The sequence below is a fragment of the Furipterus horrens genome, unplaced genomic scaffold, assembly GCF_987537825.1.
Source record: "Furipterus horrens unplaced genomic scaffold, mFurHor1.1.pri manual_scaffold_1, whole genome shotgun sequence".
NCBI lineage: Eukaryota > Metazoa > Chordata > Mammalia > Chiroptera > Furipteridae > Furipterus > Furipterus horrens.
In genome coordinates, this window is record NW_028327171.1 from 111660253 (window position 1) to 111680701 (window position 20449).

At 32.2% G+C, this 20449-nt stretch overlaps 1 protein-coding gene across 12 annotated transcripts in view; it reads right to left on the minus strand.

Moving 5' to 3' along the window:
• DLG1 (discs large MAGUK scaffold protein 1) overlaps positions 1-20449 on the minus strand; it is a 311643-nt gene that overhangs the window by 31352 nt on the left and 259842 nt on the right. For 3 of the 12 annotated variants that reach the window (XM_090278460.1, XM_090278504.1, XM_090278450.1), the window contains 5 exons: positions 17162-17276; positions 14089-14265; positions 12263-12332; positions 8395-8494; positions 1317-1358 (listed from right to left, as the gene is read on the minus strand). In XM_090278460.1, coding sequence (XP_090134586.1) covers positions 1317-1358; positions 8395-8494; positions 12263-12332; positions 14089-14265; positions 17162-17276 — 504 coding nt within the window. Of the gene's footprint in view, positions 1-1316; positions 1359-7429; positions 7464-8394; positions 8495-12262; positions 12333-14088; positions 14266-17161; positions 17277-20449 lie in introns of all 12 variants that reach the window. The other 9 variants (XM_090278531.1, XM_090278498.1, XM_090278540.1 and 6 more) reach the window with 5 other exon arrangements.

The window sequence follows — 20449 nt, forward strand, 5'->3', positions numbered from 1 at the left end:
TATATAAGCTGTTTTTGAAAAGTACTGTATGTAAAACATGACTTACATATTAGCAAAAACATGCAATTTGAATTATTCCACACCTAATAATTCATGCAAATGATGAAACAGACAGTATATACTTTCATTACCTCTTCTTAATCTAAAAAGCTACTCAACTATTCTACGGTGAGTTCTGATTATAAAATATTAAAATATAAGAAATCACATTCCCATAGCAAAAAAAAAAAAAAAGCAAATTATTAAGTAACTATAATGAGGAACAAAAATAACCAATCAAATGAATGAGGATTAAAAGTATATATTGTCAACATGAGAAATACAGGAACTGATATTAACTGGATGGACCTTTTGAACAGCCATACTCATCTGTAATCAAGATTACTTTCATATTAGACAGCAGTAAAAAAAAAGTTAGAAAAGGAATTTTAATTTTTAAGGTGCTAGAACTTAAAACATTCATGTATTCTCCCCTCTTCCCATGCCAAAATTTGTTTAAAAACTCCTTATGCTTGTATAGTTTGTTTAACAAGATACAGTTGACCCTTGAACAACTTGGGGGTTAGGGATGCTGAGTACCTGCACAGTTGAAAATATGCATATAACTTTTGACTCCCCCAAAACTTAACTCCTAATAGCTTACTGTTGACTGGAAGCCTTATGGGTAACATAAGGAGTCAACTAACACATATTTTGTATGTTATGTGTATTATATACTGTATTCTTAGAGTAAAGTAAGCTAGAGAAAAGAAAATGTTATTACCATAATACCAAGAATGTAACACAAGACACCAAAAATAAAAATCAGTATATGGTCTGAGCAACTGTTGAAAATTTTTCCTTCATCATTTCTTATATTCACCAAAGGCTGGTGATAAACAATAACTTGACCAAGACCAGTGCTAGTGACACAGAATAAAAAGGAAATAAGCCAGTTATTAACTCAGCATTACCGAAAAATATTTTATGCTCATATTAAAACAAAATAAAACTAAAGTATTTGGCAAAATGTGACTTTATCCCTCATTTAACTATATATTTATTTCTTTTAAAGGTATACACACAAACACACATATATGTGTTATGTTCACAAACAGTACTATTTGTAAAAAGGATTTTATTTTTTATTAAAATTTTGCAAAGTAACTTCTGTACATATGGTATTATTTAACTGGATTTTACTTGGCTCTCCCTGATTTTAAAATATTAAATATCTAATTTTCAGTTTTTAAAACATATCACTAAGGGGAAAAAAACCCCCCAAAGAATATATATTATTTGAGATTACAAAAGAATAAGTAACTTAAAACACTTACGGTAACTACTTTCACTATCGCTGGCATTAGAAGTTACATGCTCTGAAATTGCAAGACAATGAAAAAAAAATAAAGAAAACAGTGTCATGAGTTTTAAAAGAGCAAATTATCAAAATAAATATAAGGTGACATTACAAAATGTTGAGATATAAGCCACACATAATGAATTAAAAAAAACCCATTCTTGATCTTCTTTGAAAAGTTTATTTTTTTTCAAATAAATAAAAATGAATTAGCTAGGAACTACCCCCGCCATAAGTAAGGACAATGCCTCATTTTTGTACTGTAGTTTATGAACAGAGGTCATAAGTGATCCTAAATTAGTCCAACTGTAGACATAAAACTCAGAAAGAGAAAACAGTACCATTTAATTTAGTTTATGAAACAATCACTGACAAAAGAGAGAAGTTATAATTGAGTGAACAGGTGCCCATTTTAATCAAGGGATGTCTTAAATAATAAATAATTGATCTTGCTTTTTGTTCAGCTTCTTTCTTGTTCCTGGGAAAAAAAAGTAAATCCATGGTCCTGAGATCACACAGATAAAGCATTTTAGATGTCATAGATTCAGATACCTCAATAATGGAAGGGAATTTTAGAAGGTGGAATTGTTTTTTAAAATAGATTACTGTTTCTGAGAAGCCCTGCTTTGATGAAACTGACAATGGCTGCTTTGCAAAACAAAAAAGATAAAGCAAATATGCCCACTTGCAAATTTCCTGGCCCTTCTTGAAAGTGACCCCATTTCATAACTTAATTGTTCAGTAAACGCCAGGTGCTCTTCTCATGTAAATGTGATTTCAGGTATTCTCTCAATAAATGCTGCTCTTGAATAAAAGAAGCCATTTTAGTTATTAAAACTAAAAACCAAAATTTCCCCAGAGAAAAATCTAAATTTCTTATGTCAGGTAGTCCTGGCTGGTATGGTTCAATGGGTTGAGCGTGGGCCTGCAAACCAAAGGGTCCCCAGTTTTCCAGGTCAGGGCACATGCCTGGGCTGCAGGCCAGTTTCCAAGTTGGGGGTGTGCAAGAGGCAACCAATCGATGTTTCTCTCCCTATCCTTCTCCCTCTCTTTCCCTTTCTCTAAAAAGTAAATAAAATCTTAAAGAAAAACAGAAACGATGAGGAAAAAATTTGAGGAGAGATTATCTGCTGTATCATACCACCCATAGAGTCTCCTAAAATCAAGTAGCACTACTGAAAACTTCAGAGAATGGTAGAACTTAAGATTTCAAATAAAGATAACAGTTCTTGAATTGTTGTCATAGTGAAAAAAATAAGTATACTTATTATTCTGCAAAGACAAGATACAACTTTCTTAATCATGATTACGTATATTTTAAATAAAATAGAAACACAAAAATTAAAATTTATCAAGCAGATAAAAATGGTGGTTTTTAGAAGTTTATACTTAAAAATTTCTTCCCATGTTACCAAGTGAACCTCAAAATAATTATTCTAAATTCTTGTATAATATTCTATTGCACTGACTTGTTATGATTTACCTTACTACTACTCATTTTAGTTCGCTTTAAATTGTTTTCCACAAACATCAACAAATTACTATGAATGCCTCTATTTACATAGCTTTTTATCTTTTGTCCCATTTCCTTAAAATTCATTCCCAGAAACAGGAATGACCAAAAAAAAAAAAATAAATAAATAAAAATCTTAAATTTATATTAGGATTGATATTATACTCTGCAATCTCTAATATGCAAAGAAAAAAACATTAGTTATTACAATGGAATAAAAGAAGAGGGAGAGTAGGTGAGGGTATATAAAGGAAATAATACTAACCATGAGTTGGTAATAATAGAAGCTGGGTAGAAAAGAATACAGTGGGTTTAATTTATTATTCTTCTACTATTGAATATGTTTGAAATGTTAAGTAATAAAAAGTTAAAGTTACTATAATCTCTTTTTTATCTTTTCTGGGGATTTCTCCTATTCACCTTAGTTTTCTAAGATTAGCGATAACTATTCTACAATAAAATCTTGCTAATCAAAGTATGACCCTTGGAAAAGTATAATCATCACTGCTTAGGAGTTTATCAAAAAGGTAAAATGCTTTTTCCTGATAATTTAAAACTAATCAAAGATGTTTAAATACTCAATAGACATGCATAAATGTGTTCACATTTTAACTTAACAGGGAAACTCAAATTAAAACCACAATGAAAACCTTTACTATCTACCAGAATAGTTAAAATGAAAAACAAACAAAAAATCAAAACCAGATATGCCAAGCATAGAAAAGGATATACAGTGACTGGAACTCATATAGCAGTAGACTACTTGGCAGTGCCTACTAAAGCTGAACATACATATGTCTATGACTCAGCAATTCCTTTCCTAGTTATTTCCCCAACAGAATAAAGACATATATATGCTCACCAGAAGACATGTATAAGAATGTTCAAAGCAACAATATTCAAAATAGCCCTAGGTATATGTTTATTTAGATATCTGAGACAATAGTTTCATATTTTACTTTTTTCACATGACTGTGAACATTTCCTCATGTCATTATGTTTTAATATGATTTTCAATGGTTATATAACATTACAAAGTATATATAAATCATACTTCATTAACTACTGCTTAACTGTAAGACTTTCTAGGATGATTTCAATTTTGGGGGGCTATAATTTCTAAATAATATTAAACATCCTGATACATAAACCTTTATCTCCAACTCTTATTACATCCAATTACCAAAAGGTCAAAAGATATGCTTTTCCAGATAGGCTGTACCAATTTACACTCCCAATAGTATAACATGTTAAAAGTAGTCATTCTATAGAGCCCTCTCCATCACTGGGTTATTCTTTAAAAGAAAGGCCTACCAAGGTGATGGGTAAAACATCATTTTGTGTATTGATTACTAGAGACATTAAACATTTTTATATGCTTATTTCTTTTGCTTATCTTTTGAGTACTTGTCTCATATCCTTTGTCCAGTTTTATAATGGAGAGTTAGTCTGTTTCTTTTTATCTCTTAGAAATTTATAGTGTTAGGATATTATCCCTTTGACATTCATGGTATAAATATATTCTTCAAGTTTTAATTTTTATTTTGTTTCTTATGTTTGATGACCACAATCATTTCAAATCTCTTTAACAAGTCTCACCTTTCTATGAAACATTTCTTCCCAAGAATGCATCACGTCTTTTCTCTTTGTGCTTTTGAAATACTGCACATTGTCTATCTCAAGCAATACTACTACTGCTCTTAAAACTTATTCTAAAGATAAATGAAAATAAGTCTGGTTTTGGCACCTAAGAGCTCTGCACAAATCTGCTTAAGTCTTCAAAATGAGAAAAAAGGAAAGAGAAGAGCTATGTAACAGGAAACCTGTGTGCCTAACAGAGGAAGTTGTTGAGTTGTTCCTCAAAATAAAAGTTATAAAAATTGAGCTGCATACAAGAGGTAGGTACAAACCTTCTCTGAAACTCTATGTCATAATTTTATTTCTGAGCACCTTTCATAGCCCCTCCTGAACTATATTTCTTTTAGTCTCTGTTAAAGGAAACTTATTCATTTTTTTCCTTCTTAAAGCATAAAAGCTGCACATGTTTCTATTTCTAGCTTTTCACAAGCTACGATGATTTACTTACATTCTTCCAGATTTCCATTACATTCTAATTAGTTGCTAGTCAAAACTGGATATGGAAAGACAATCTCTCTCATTGCTTCCTCTACTGTTAACAGGGAAAATCAATAATTTATTTGATTCTCTTATTAGAATCACTTCATTCATGTCTGTGAAGATTATTCTAGGGTATCACTTCTGTTTCTCTGCTCTTAATTAAATATCCTCTATTTTTCCATAGGCTGTGTGAAATTACACGCAGATGTACATCTTTCTTGATATTGGGTGTTATTCCACATCTCTTCAACAAGTTTGTTTCTCTGGAATAATTTCTCCTGTTATAACTTTATGAGTCCTGTTCCAACAAGGCTTAATGAATACCTATATGAGGTCGCATTTATTTACTTTCTTAAAAAAGATTTTATCTATTTATTTTTAGAGAGAGGGGAAGGGAAGGTGAGAGGGAGAGAAACATGTGTGATAGAAACATTATTGGTTGCCTCTCACACACCCCCAGCTGGGAACCTGGGCTGCAATCCAGGCCTGTGCCCTGACTGGAAATCGAACCTGCAACCTTCGAGTTTGCAGGCTGGTTCTCAATCCACTGAGCCACACAAGCCAGGGACAGATTTATTTTCTTATATTAAAATCTCACAGGGTTTTGCTTAGTTTATTCCCCATGTTCTGAACTTTAGATAACTGACATCACAAATATCCAGTATTTTCTACTGTGTAATAATAGACTCCTTGTCAACTGCTAGTCATCTGTTTCATGTAAAAACTTCCGTCGTGTCCAGTATCAGAATTTTATTGATTTTCTTCTGTTCCCCTCAACATTTTCCAAGTAAAATCTTCTTGATCTGATCATCAAGTTATTAGGTGAATAAATACTTTCAGTTCCTGGGAGGTGACGCACAGAAACCTATCATTCAAAGGATCTGAAGTCATTGTTCAGAAAAATTTAAATTTTTTTCTAAATGACACTGTCTGGTATCAGTTACCACTTTTCATTTGTTTCTCATCCCAATCCCAACCCTCAATTAAAATGAGAGATAAAAATATGATTTGGTCAAAATGTAATCATCATCCACCATAACAATATCAGTATGGAAACTAAATTCTTTATTTAGTTCCCTTTTAAATGAGTTTTCCTTAGGTCTCCAATGTCTCAACCTATAATAAAAATATGTGGATACATACGCTGATTCATACCATCTCTAAAACATGTATCATTCTCAAAAGAAATTCTATAGCATTAAGAATGTGTGGGAATATTTTCCAGTTTTGAAAACATTCACTGGTAATTATTCCTAAAGGTAAGAGATTTAAAAAAGGTGTCACTAGTGATAGTAAATTTGTGGCTCCTGCCAAATCCTAAAGAGGCACATGCAAAAATAATCAAGTGTATTTAATAAAAATAATTATAAATAAAGCATACTCCCTTCAGTTTAATACAAACCTGTAATTGTTAAGGTTCAAATAATAGTCAAATACCTATAGTTTAGATTAAAATTCCAGTATAGAGTTAGGATAAAGCAGGAAAAACTATGAAATTTAATGTAGACCTTAGAAAGTTAAAATACACTGCCTACATCCTTAATGATCTGTGAATTGTAAAGAAATAAGTTTTCAAAATGCTTAATAACACACAGGAAAAGAATTATCAAGAAAAAAGATTTTAGCTTACAAAAGGTTAGTTCTATGAATCACTGTCACCTAAAATAAGTTAGTAATATTTGGTAAAATTTCACATTTAATCAACTTGAAAATATGCAAATTTAAAAATTTGGTTGCTTAAATGACTTATTTCATTCATTTATTCCAACATTTATTGAATGACTCCTATATATATCAGACCCTGTACCAAGCTTTCTATGAAGATTAAGTTCTAGCTAAAAGATTAAAAAAGAAAACATAAGAAAAAAAGCAGAGACAAATCTTGGTTAAATGGAAAAAAACATATTTCTTATAATTCTTTTAATAAATTACAACCTCCTTTAAAAAGAGATATATTAATTTCCCTGTACTTAAGGTCCACAATTCTTCCCTAACATTAAGATTTATTATTTTATGCTTTTACATTATAACGATGCTTTTCTAACACAGAAACACAGACTCAGAGTGATTTTTAACTTGTTTTAACAAAAAAGGTGATATAAAACCACAAGGAATATTTTCTTCTAGATTCTAATAATGAGGGTAGGTAGTACTATTTTTAAAAACTTTAAAAATCCCTAGCAAAAGTAATTGCCATAAAAATTACAAAAAGAAAAATGTAGGTATGAGCAGAGTTTTTTCAAATGACATGAAAAATGGAGCATTAGAAAAACAAAATGTGTGTATTATAGAAATAAAAATCCCAAGCATTTTATTAACATGAAAAGTCTAAAAACAATCTAAATCATACACCTCCTCAAGCCAGAAGGGCACTACCATGATTCTTAAAATGTATCTGAAAAAGGTAGGTCTGTAGATGGAGGTTAAAAAAATAACTTGGGAGTATTTTGATCACTTACTCAGGCCTTTTGATCCCATGTCGTCAGGGATCTCCTGTAGAGAGTAGTTCCCAGAGAGCAAGCAATAAAAAGATAATCAAAGAAAATAGTTGTCAGTAATGCATAAAATTGGTGCTACAATAAGAGACAGTTCCAAGACCATTACAGGTGCACATCTCATAGAGCACTTTTTTTTTTTGTTGCTTTAATTATTTATTTTTAGAGAGAGGGGAAGGGAGGGAGAGAGGGAGAGAAGTATCAATGTGTGAGAGATACACTGATTGGTTGCCTCTCACAGGCCCTCAACTGGGCACCTGGCCTGAAACCCAGGCATGTGCCCTTGACTGGGAATCAAACCAGTGACCTTTTGGTTCACAGGCCAGTCCTCAGTTCACTGAGCCACACCAGCCAGGTTTTAGAAAGCACTTTTGTAGATTGCTGAAAGTTTGAAACAAACTAGCAGCTAAATGTAACCTACTAAAAGAATGCAAGTTCTGTCTTAGAGACTGATTGGGGTATAGCAGCAAAGTTTGAGACCATTTCTTGCAATTTTAAAAGTAAAATTCAGACTGTCTACATATAAAGAAGAAATAGGATAAAATGGAATGATTCCAGAAGATCTGTCTATCAAGATTGGCAATATCATAACTAAAAATCACTACGTAGTTTCCCAGGTATCCATGTTTTTCCTCTAGAGTATTCTCCAAGAGTATGTTAAGTGTTTATTATAAGAACCCTTACATTAAATAATACTATATTAAACATACAGCTTAAAAATACTGTTTACTTTAAATTAAGAATTCCTAAGGTACCAGAAAAAGGTAAGATTGGTATAAAAATTAATTTTTGCCTGTTAAGTTGCTCCTGGTTAATGCAATTAGTAACCTGTTGCAGCTCTTGAAACTGTCTCCATGGTAACAACCAACTGCAGGGCAGTAGGTCCCTCTATATTTATTTTCAGTTGACCACTGGATCCACATACTTACGGTCAGCATCACTTGTTTCCTGCTCACTCTGGTCCTTGTTCTTGTAGAAGGGAAATTTTCGGGAAAAGAGGTTCTTTTTACGCTTGTCATTGAATGACTGCTGAAGAAGAGAAGGAGGGGCAAAACAAAGGGATGTCTACTGTCTGTGTGGACAAAAGCCCAGCCTAGAAGCTCTGTGGAAGCTGACTCTTGTGACCACAGTGTGCAGTCTGTATATGAATTTTAATAACACATAAAGTGAATTTCTAATTTTGTATTAACTCCTGTAATTCTGTTTTACAACAAAAAATACTGAAAAAAATTGAAGAGTATAATTAGTAATACCCAAGAATAGGGATAAATGTTACTTGATAAAAATGAGAAGAGTAAATGAGATTAGGTACTATGATCGTTCAAACCAAGCTAACACCTGTTTGTATCAATACATATTTTTCTAGATTTCCAGGAGCTAGGTGCTCTATAGCAAAAGTTTTTAACATTCACTGTAGCTGTTTAAATATATTTTATGCATTAGGTAATACCCTTCATTTTCCTTTTGCTTGAACACATTTCCCCTTTTTTTCTCTTTAAATTTTTTTGGGGGCTCCAAAAAACTAACAAAAACCTTTATTAAAAAAGAAAACCAGAACAGTTGAAAAAGTTCCAGTGTTGAACATTTAAAAAACAATCCTTCATATTTATCTATCTTTGAAGAGAAAAAAGGTAACTAAATGCTTATGGAATTAATCAGAAAGTGGGAAGAAAACTAAGAGGGCTCCATCAAGGCCACAGAGTCCAGCAATAGATTTATTAATGCTATCTAACCAAGGAAGAAGAGTTAGGACTCTTCTGGCCAACGTGAATGTTATTATAACTGATTTCTTTGTCTTTAAGCTCTACTATACATATCTATTTTTAAAACTATATATAAGTAAATAGAACCAGATTCGATCCATTGGCACCATGGGTCCTGAATAGGGAATAAAAAGTTTGGTGCCCTTAAGAGCGAAAAAGGCAATTAAAATTTGAATAGTTTATACATAATTACTATAAGCAAGATAAACAACTGCTTTCATGTCCTTTACTGTAAAGATATTGGAAACAAATTTTTCCCATTCTTGAACATCCCATTTATTCATTCATATTTAAAAGCATGTAGCACAAAGAAAGATGAGCCTATTAAAGATGAGTAGTTTCTTTTATAATTTCTGTGAAAGGCACTCAAAGTCTTGAAAGAAATGGCCTCACATATTACCAGTGACACTAGGAATTAATATTATTACAATTTTTTGATTGGGAACAACATAAAGAATAAAAATTTTGTTCTGATTTTTCCTGAGTTCATCCACACTATAAGATGATTATTTTGAAGTGTAATTGACAGCAGGCAGTATATTTTTGGCATGCCTATTTTTTAAGTATAAAAGGCCAGGTGATTAAGGTGCTGAGTTAAAGTAACTTTCAGTTCAAATTCTATTACTGAAAGAATTAATTTTGATAAGAATTTTTGTGAAAAGAGTTAAACTTTCATTTTACCTTTTCATAGCAACAATTCAGGATTAGTAAATTCATAATTTATAGTCAAGCAGATTGTCTTGATTTCGATCTTAACATTTGAAGGCTCTAATACCTCTAAGTGGAAGTTGAAAATTAAGTTGATGGGTAAAAAATAATATAAAGAGCTGTGAGCTTATAATTATTTTATAAACTGTCAAGTAGAATTATTTGAATAAAAATCTTTGAATAAAAATCTTTGTTTGAATTCAAATTTTAGAAAAGAGAAAAATTTAACTTTCAACAGAAAAAATATTACGGTAATCTAATTTAGGAAAGGACTAAATCTTTTTTCTTCATGACAATCACTGCTTTTAAATTTAGTAATAATTTTTATACCTGATAAAACTAGTATTTGAAATAAAGGTTATTTATTCCTCCTACTGAATATATAGTGGTCAGAGTCAGTTTCACAGCAAACAACTGAAAGAAACATAAAGTTTAAAATGTTTTGATTTTTGGTATCTTTGCTGTTAGCCAGAATAAGATATCGTAAAGACATCATAATATGAGACAGAAAGAAATGCTTGTTAGTTAAGAAATGTGTTAATTGTATTACATTTAACATCTTCCAGGTGAAAAGTTTATTAAAAGTAATAATAGCACAAGCAAAGAAGACACAAATGCATAGGGAAAACACAAAACTGGAGAAACATACTACCTGCAGTGTCTCTATATTTCCAATACAAAATACTCTGTTTAATTACTTGTTATTAATGCTATATTGCAAGAGACAGAGTGTAGTTAAGTGTAAGAACTAATAAAATATCAGATTCATGATACATAATATATTAAATATCTGAATATATAATCTCCATATGTAGTATTTTAAAATAGTTAAACGAATATTAAAAATGTTAATGAGAAACTGAAATGTTATAAGTCTGTAGTGGAAATAAAGTTCATAAACCATGAAAGGAAAGCAAAAGAAAACCTTAGAATGGGAAGTGGTTGTTACAGAAAGAAACGCAGTTCTGTATCAATGGCAAGCGTATTTTTACCCCACTAAGTATCATGCATACTTTTGGTGCTGTGTTAGAACACAGTGACTGTGTGTCAAGTTGGTTACAGTCAACAAACAAGACTAAGATTTAAATATGTCGTTAATTCAGTTAACTTCTTACAGATGAAAGAAAAGTTACAACATGCAACCTCTTTTTTAATATACTGACAGTTTATTTTACTAAATTATTTTTAAAGACATATATAAAATAAACACAAAAAGCATTGTATATATTTCAAATCCTTGAGATTTTTTCCTTCAAAAATTTTCTATTTTAAATATTGCTTCAGATCACATTATATATTGTAATTTGTATTTTCTGGAAGTTACAAGTTAATTTTAAAGGAATATATCATTTCTAAAATAATGGAACATATTATGCAATTTACTCTGATTTAATGTCTTTGTTCAAGGATATTTCTTATCTTTAAAAATTTAAAGCTTTAAATTTGTGTGCTTATTAATATCAGAGATGCACAGAGGAGGGTTAATTTATTTGCTGAGTTTTACATTCATTTGAAATATTATCAAAATATGTATAAAACCTTTGCTTTAGATTTAAAAACTCTACAAAACAGAATACATTTCTACAAATAGTATTTCAATACATGTATTCAGCTCTTTCTTCAGGCTTTTTGCTAATATATTTCATTGCAGTAATTAAAAACATAGTACAGGACAAAGCCTGTAAGATCATGTTCAGCAAATGGCATCCATTTTAAGCAGGACATAAAGTAAATGAAAACAAAAACATGCCTAAAATATATATAAAAGAATTTTGATATATTTCTTGACCATCTACAAATTCTTCAACTGTCTAGTTCCTCAAAACAAAAATTCATATTAATTCAAACATTTAAAAGTGGATTCTATTAATAAATTATATTAGGAATAGAGAGAACAAAAATATTTCCATGAATTCACTTGGAAAAAACTAAAAAAATGGCATTATGACCTCGTTAATAATTTTTTGAGGGCCTGTTTTCTCAGAAGATTGTTAACTATCATGATTAATACTGGTGACATAAGTTTCTAATTGAACATATGAATGAAGGCTAAATTCATTTCATTTAATAAAAATAACCTGACCAAAAATATGTTAATAATACATCAAATGATAGTTTTAATTTGACAAGGCCTGTGAAATGGGTGCTTTAATTTAATAAATTACTTCAATATCTACTACTGTAAAGCAACATGGCAGGAGTTGTTGATAGTAATTCTTATGACAAAATCCTTCTCATTTTAATAATGTAGTTCAAACAAGAATTATAAAAAGGTCTAGTATCCTCAATTATTAATTTCTAGAAATAAGAGATTTCATATACTCACCCCTTTATCTCCTCTTGTTTTAGAATTGAATTTCACTGTTTTCAGTCGGGCCCGTTCTTTCTTTTCAACCCTGTCAAAGTACCCAGTATTATTTTTTAGGTATACCAAATACATATAAGAGTCTAAATTACAAGTCATCAGAAGTGATACTTCAACACAGGGCATTTTTATATTCCAAAGCCTTTGGAAGCCATCTAGGTTCGTAGATAAATAAAATACAGGATTCATTTTATTATTTAAAAAAAAAATTTTTGAATTATCAAAATACACCACTTAATATATGCACTCAATTCCATATACTGAAATTATTATAAGACAAGATTTCTGAGTTGACCAATTTTCCAGGTTTTCTGTTTATGTTTCTGTAGTTTAAAATTAGCTTAGCATGGAAAACCTATTTCTAAAAATTAAGCATGAGAGCAAGAGAAAGCAAATGGGGCTAAATGCCAACAACTGGTGAAAGTAGGTGAAGGATATGTGGGTGTTCCTTGTACTGTTCTTGCATCTCTCTCGTACTTATTTTTCTATAGCTCTGAAAATTTTAAAAATAGAAAGGTGAGAAAAAAATTAAACTTAACTCCAATGCCATTTCTTGTGTAAAAACATAAAGTAACCAATTATAGTGCACAAAATAAAGAGTTTTAAAATATATTTGGAAGGATATTTAGGAACTGGTTACCTTAGTTATCTCTATGGAGGTGAAATGGTTGCCTGAGAATAGGGTTAAGAGGGAGTCTGTATAGCTTTTAGATCTTTTGAATTTTGAACCTTGTTAAAGTGTTACCTATTCAAAATAAGCAAGCAAACAAAACTAACAAATGTTTTAAGTAGATATTAACACTAATACTAATTTAATATTCCTACCCTTCAACGTTCACAAATACATCCACACATATATGTAGAGGTCTAAAATAGGTATATGATTTGGCATACTTATCAGTATAGAGACTTAACAAAGTAAGTATAAATCTAACTCATTAATAAGAAAAATACAAGGTTATTAAACCCTGAGACTGACCTGAAGAGAATTAACTAGCTCAAACAGACATTAATATCGCATTAATATTTTTGCTGGCTATCTTAAAATTTAAGAGGGCTTTTAGGCAAAGATTTGGATGGATCATACCTCATAAATAAGGTACTTTGGAGGAATTATAAACTGATATTTAATACCTTTCCTACAAAAGCAGAAACATTTAATTGCATTTCATAGACCTTCGAGGAGGTTCTCTAACCTGGAATCCTTCTTTTGAACAATCAGCAGTTAACCATGTTTGCCATTAGATGGTAAGTATGCACCAAAGAAACATTACAATAAATGGTTAAAAGCAAAGAGGAAAGACAGTGAATGCACTCATACTTCTAAATTAAGAAAGAAAAGAAATGTGAAGCATATCACCAGATATTTCTAAACATTTTGCATTTATTTACAATGCTTTCAATTTTCAAGTCTAAAAGATATAATTCACACAATCAAAAGCCTTGAAAATTTAGCTTTTATTATCATCTTAATGGGAAAACTACAGAGGCTTTTAATTCTCTCTCCCTCTACTGGCATAGATGCATGGCACAATGACTTAAAATATACTTACACTTTGTTTTCAGCAACAAGTAGGTGCTTTAGGGAAATGTCTGTTGGGGAGGGGGTGCATCATACTCTCTGGGTATGTTATTGGTTACAATAAAAGGTGATAAAATTAAATAGTTGTAAAACATAATATGGAAAACCAAGCATAAAATAATCACCTCCATAAAAGAAATTTAAATTTTTTTGTTTCTGTTGCCCAAATAGTCCAGTGATAAGACTGTAATGGACTTATATTTACCTGCGTTTACTGGGAATCACTCCAACTTCATCACTCTCACCATCTGGTGTAACCTGCCTGGCTTGCCACCATTCATCATCAGAAGCATTAATAACATGGAGGATATCTCCAAATTTGAAGTTCAATCCTTGACTGGGAAGGCCACTGTCTTTAGTCTTGTCATAATCAAAAAGGGCTCTAGATTAAGAAGAAAAAGTTCACAATTATTTGTTATAATGATGTTAATCATTAAATAAACACAGGATTCTGAAAATGTTTATAATTTGGGTAAATAAACAATATACCACGGCAGGCAAAATAATGTCAAACTTAAATTTGTACTATATATGACAGAGACCAAAAAAATTAGCAAAATTAACTTAGTATGTTAATAATTTGTTATTAGGTACACTACCTTATTTCTTTCAATACTGTATAAGAAAAATTTAAAGTGCCTGTAGTATAATCCAATAGCAACCTACACTGAATTCTAAAATGAAGACAAATCTAGAGAGTTGTTCTAAATTAATAAACAAAAGTAAATACTAGGAGATACTCTTTTCTTCTCTTAACACACTTGGGAAAATAAATTCCTAGATTGATTGGACTCATTAGTTATAAACTAAGGAAGCAAAAAACAGAAAAAAACAACAACCCCAAAACAAAATAAACAATTACCAAAAACAACACCCCCCCCCAAAAAAAACCCAAGAAGAAAAAATAATCCAAAAAAATGAGAATAGCATAAGCAGCTTCTGGGACAACTTGAAACAGCCAAACATTCGCAACATAGGGGTGCCAGAGGGAGAAGAGAAAAACCAAGAATCTGGAAATCTATTTGAAAAAGTAATGAAAGAAAACTTCCCTACTTTGGTGAAGGAAATAGACATGTAAGTCCAGGAAGCACAGAGAGTTCCAAACATGATGGATGCAAATAGGCCCACTCCAAGACACATCATAACTAAAATGCCAAAGGATAAACATAAAGAGGGATTCTTAAAAGCAGCAAGAGAAAAGAAGAGTTACCTACCACGGAGTTCCCATAAGACTGTCAGTTGATTTCTCAAAAGAAACTTTGCAAGATAGATGGGATTAGCAAGAAATATTTAAATTCATGAAAAGAAGGGACCTACAGCCAAGACTGCTCTACCAAGCAAAGATATCATTTAGAATTGAAGGGCAGATAAAGAGCTTCCCAAAGAGGAAGAAGCTAAAGGAGTTCATCATCACCAAACCGTTATTATATAAAATGTTAAAGAAACTTTTTTAAGACAAAGAAGATCAAAACTATGAACAATAAAATGGCAATCAGTATGAATCTATCGACAACTGGATCTAAAAAACAAACTAAGCAAAAAAGAACAAAGACAGAATCATGGATGTGGAGAGCGTTTCGATGATTGCCAGATGGGAGGGGGTTTTGGGGGAATGAGTGAAGAGGTGAGGGGATTAAGAAGTACAAACAGGTAGTTACAGAATAGTCATAGAGATATAAAGTACAGCATAGGAAATGGAGTAGCCAAAGAACTTACATCATGACAAATGAACGTCAGCAATGGTATGGAGACTGCATGAGGGAGTGAGAGGGAGTAGAGGGGGATCAAAGGGAGAAAAACTGGGACAACTGTGATAGCATAATCAATGAAATATAACTAAACAATTAAAAATTTGGAGGTAAAGGCACAGGAGTTTGTTAGGAAAATGGAAGATGACTTTTTTAGGGAACAAAGTTCTAAGGATTGTTGGGAGGTCACAGTTATTTTTCATGATAAATCTTTTGATAAGCTACTTAGAAGTATTTTCTAAAAATAAAAACATTAAAAAGTGAGGATGACTCATTAAATGCAACTACAACACATATAACCTAATATTTGGTTATGTGTTAATAAATCAGATATTAAAGGTAACAACTGTTAATTACACTAAACTTAGAATATACAGATAAGCAAGAAAAAAAGGAGAGTATAAACACAATTTTATATTTTTCCATTTTTCTGTGGATATCTATATATAAAATACTTTTAACAAGTTTGGATAAGAGTTTAATAAATATTGCAAGAATTAGTGGAAGGAGAGAAAATTTTGATATATGTAGGATTCCCAGATCATTAGTAGGGTAGAAGGAATAAAAAGGGTAGTAGAAATAGAGTAAGAGAAGAAAGTGAGAAAAGTTTCCATTTATTATGGATTATAGAACAAGTACAGAGTACAAGCTTGTGTGTATAGATATAATTATACATACACAAACGTACATGTCTATTTTATGTAACATAGATCACCTCTCACCAGAAGAATAAAACATATTAGCAATAGGCTCCCCAACAGAATCAAAAGGAGAGAATAATATGAAGAATAATACAAATTACTTACAGTCATCACCTAAATTTAAAATAACAGTATAATAAAGTACTAAGTAAAAGCACTACTATAAAAAGTATACAAAATACAAATAGGATATCTGTACTGTTTTATTAGTCGACCAAATGAAAAAACAATTTATATACTAATCGTATCTATGTAATATTATTTGATTTATGCTGCCACATTAATCTTATATGTTATAGAAAAATAACAAGTTTGTCTTCTCCTAAGTGTTTCAAAAATGCATGTAGAAATTGCCTGAATCTGTACTCTTTGCTGGGACTATTTGCATTTTAAGCTATTACTTATATATGCTCTCTTTGCTATAATTAAAATTGTTAAGGTAATTAATGTTAAACAAATGGAGAATATTTTATTATTAAAAGATACAGGTAAATATTAGGTGTTGGATGATATGCCATATTAAGCTACAGTACTGATTCACTAAAAGATTAACTTAAAGTTGCTGGTCTACCTTTATTTTGTCTTTCCTTATTATATTATTCAAGGGGTTATATAATTTTCATTAATCAAATACTAATAATATTTCAACTCTTGAAAGACACTGTCAGAAAATCAGTCATAAAACAAATTTCCTTGGTTTGCAACTTACTTATTTTTCTATAGTAAAACTCAGTAAAAAACCTGAAAAAATTTACATGCATAAATATTAAACTTGCCATAATTGCTTAAATAATTAAGATCTGCCATAATTAGAAGTAAAGAAATTTACCTGACATAGAGGGATCGCTTCTGGCTAGTTCGAAGAGAACCTGATCCTGAACTAATGCTACTATTCATCATCTGCTCCCGTAAGTCATGTATTTTGGCTTCAAAACGACTGTATTCTGATAAAAGAAAAAGAGAAGTAAATTTATATTTTATATTCTAAAAAAAAAGTTACTTGAAGATAAAGTATTAAATATGTAACCTGCCCTATAATTGATTAAAAGTGATTAGAACCTTAAGAGAGTAATCTGTACAACAATTTGCCCAATATACATATTTTTAAAATTAATAATATTCTAAATGTACCATAAATCAGTATTGGCTGAATTAGAATTTTCTCATATGTGATTTTAAAGTTCATATCACATTTTATCAATTAAAAGACAATTTCCCTGCATCATATACCTGTATGAATCTTACATCACTGTCTAATACTTGCACTGGGTCAATAATATGGGGAAAATATACCTTAAAAACTGATAAATGAAATTAAATTTACTTCAACTCATTTTATAGTTTATAAAATTTCGAAACGCCAAAATAAGACACAAAAGCAATCTGACATAGAAAACGTTTTATTTAAAGTATTTTTTTATTTGACAGAAGCCTTTTAATATTTTCTCTTGAGAATTTTGGCCATCTGGTAAGAAATGAGAAACAGTTTATTTTTAACTTAAAGGTCCCTATCTCTTTTATAGTGAACTAGCAAAGCCCATATCTTGATGCTGATTGTCATCTGGAACCTTATCTGGTGCTATTGGCTGAGAACATCTTCATATAGTTTCTTCATATGACTGCTTGGTTTTCTCAGAGGACATGAAGTCGAGATAGGGAAAAGGGATTTTTGTGGAGGTTTTGGTCAAGATGGTGAAGTAACTGTGTACTGCACTCACCTCCTCACGTGACCACATCAAAATTACAACTAAGTTATAAAACAATTAACCTGGATAACTATTTGAAGACTGGCTGAACACAAGTCCTGTGACTAAGGATATAAAGAAGCCATGTTGAGACTGGTAGGAGGGGTATAGAAACGAAACAGGATGGCTCCCACACCCATGTGTGGTGCTTGAGAATCTGGAGGGATATCTTAGCTGCAGAGGTTCCCCCTGAGGAGTGAGGGGTCTTAGTCCCATGCTGAGTTCCCCAGCTCAGAACACCAGTGCCACGAAGAGGAGCCCACATAATACCTGTCTATGAAAATCAGTGGGGATTCCATTCATCCCGATGAGATGTCGGGAATCCAGGCATCCTCTTAAAGGGCCTGTGCACAAACTCTCACTTGCAGGCACTCACCTTGGGCTCTGGCAAAGGGACAACACCTTGGAGGGTAAGGGGAATGTACCAGAGACAAACAGGAAGAAACTGAGTTGTATGGTTTCTGGGTAAGAGCAAGGGACTTCTGCCACTGTCCCCGTGTTCAGCCCTCTCACCACAAAGCCAAATCTGAATCTGCATTAGCTGGTGTATTCCCACTAGTTCCACCCTGACTACCTGAGATCCTGCCCTCCCACCAAGGTCTGCAGACCCCAAGCTGGGTGGTGGCTGGCTACAGTGTACCCTGAGACCTTTACTGAGTGGCCTCATGCCTAGAATTAGTGCCAAATCTGAATTTTTAACCTGGTGAATACCACTTGCCCCTCCCATGAGCATCCAGGCCCAGCACAGGCAGCTACCAATGCTGGATCACTTTGCAGCTCCTAACAGGTAGCCCTGGGCCAATCATAGGCAATATCTGACACTGACTTGCAACCGAGTCCCTCCCAAGAGGCCTCAGAACCAACACACCTATTGGCTAGCATCAGGACAAAACAGGGCACCACCCAATTAGCTCCACAAGTAGCACACCTAAAAGGAGGTCTCAGTAGGAACTAGATCCTGCTGGAGCAAATTCTGCTCTATGCGGTTAGCCCCTGCATAGCAGCTTGTACGCTTTGGTCATGGCCAATCCTTACAGGCAGCTATCCTGAAGTTTAGTTCTACCCACTGACATGCCGACAGAAATCAAGGCTCAACTATAAAAGGAGGGCACACACCACCACACAAGGAATGCTGCTAAGCACCTGGCTCAGGTGATCAGGGAGACTGTGCAACCGGGACCCACAGGATACCTACTACATGAGGCCACCCTGCCAAGACTGGGATATGTAGTGTATGCACCTAATACACAGAAACAAACACAGAAAGGCAGCCAAAACGAGGAGATAAAGAACATGCCCCAAATCAAAGAACAGGAAAAACATCCAGAAAAAAAAAAAAAATGAAATGAAGAGAAGCATTCTACTAGATACAGAGCTCAAAACACTTGTTATAAGGATGCTCAAGGACCTTAGGGAAAGAATAAATAAAATCAGTGAACTTTGACAAAGGATGATAAGCATAAAAAAGGACATAGAACCATAAAAAAGAACCAGTCAGAAATGAAGAACAGAAGGAATCGACAGAAGATTAGATGAACAAGAGGATCAAATCAGCAATTTGGTAGACAAGGTAGTAGAAAACACCCAATCATAATAGCAAATAGAAAAAAAAAGAATTAAAAAAATGAGGATAAATTAAGGGCCCTTTGGGGCAACATAAAGCATAATAACATTCACATCAGAGGAGTAACAGAAGGCGAAGAAGACAGCAAGGGATTGAGAGCTTATTCAAAGAAATGTCTGAAAATTTCCTTAACCTGGCAAAAAAAAAAAAAAAAAAAAAAAAAAGATATACAAGTCCAACAAGTGCAGAGAGTTCCAACCAAGATGAACTCAAAGAGGCCCATACCAAAACACATCATAATTAAAAGATCAAAGGTTAAAGACCATGAGAATCTTAAAAGGCAGCAAGAGAAAAGCAATTAGTTATCAGCAAGGGAGCTCCCAAAAGACTGTCTGCTGATTTCTCAAAAGAAACTTTTCAGGCCAGAAGGGATTGGCATAAAATATTCAAAATGATGAAAATGAAAAGCAAGGACCTAAAACAAGACTATCATTTAAAGTTGCAGAAGAGAAAGAGCTTCCCAGATTAAAAAAAAGCCATAAGAGTTCATTACCACCCAATCAGTATTACAAGAAATGTTAGAGACTTTCTAAAGGAGAAAATGAAGAACAGAACATAAATATAAATAATAAAATGGCAATAACTACATGCCTATTAATAGTCACTTTAAGAGACCCACTTCAGATTGAAAGACCCATATAGGGGATGAAAGACACAGCAGAGGATGAAAAACTATATTTCATGCAAATGGAAGTAAAAAAAGAGCTGTGGTAGCAATGCTTATTATTATACAAAAGACTTTAAAACA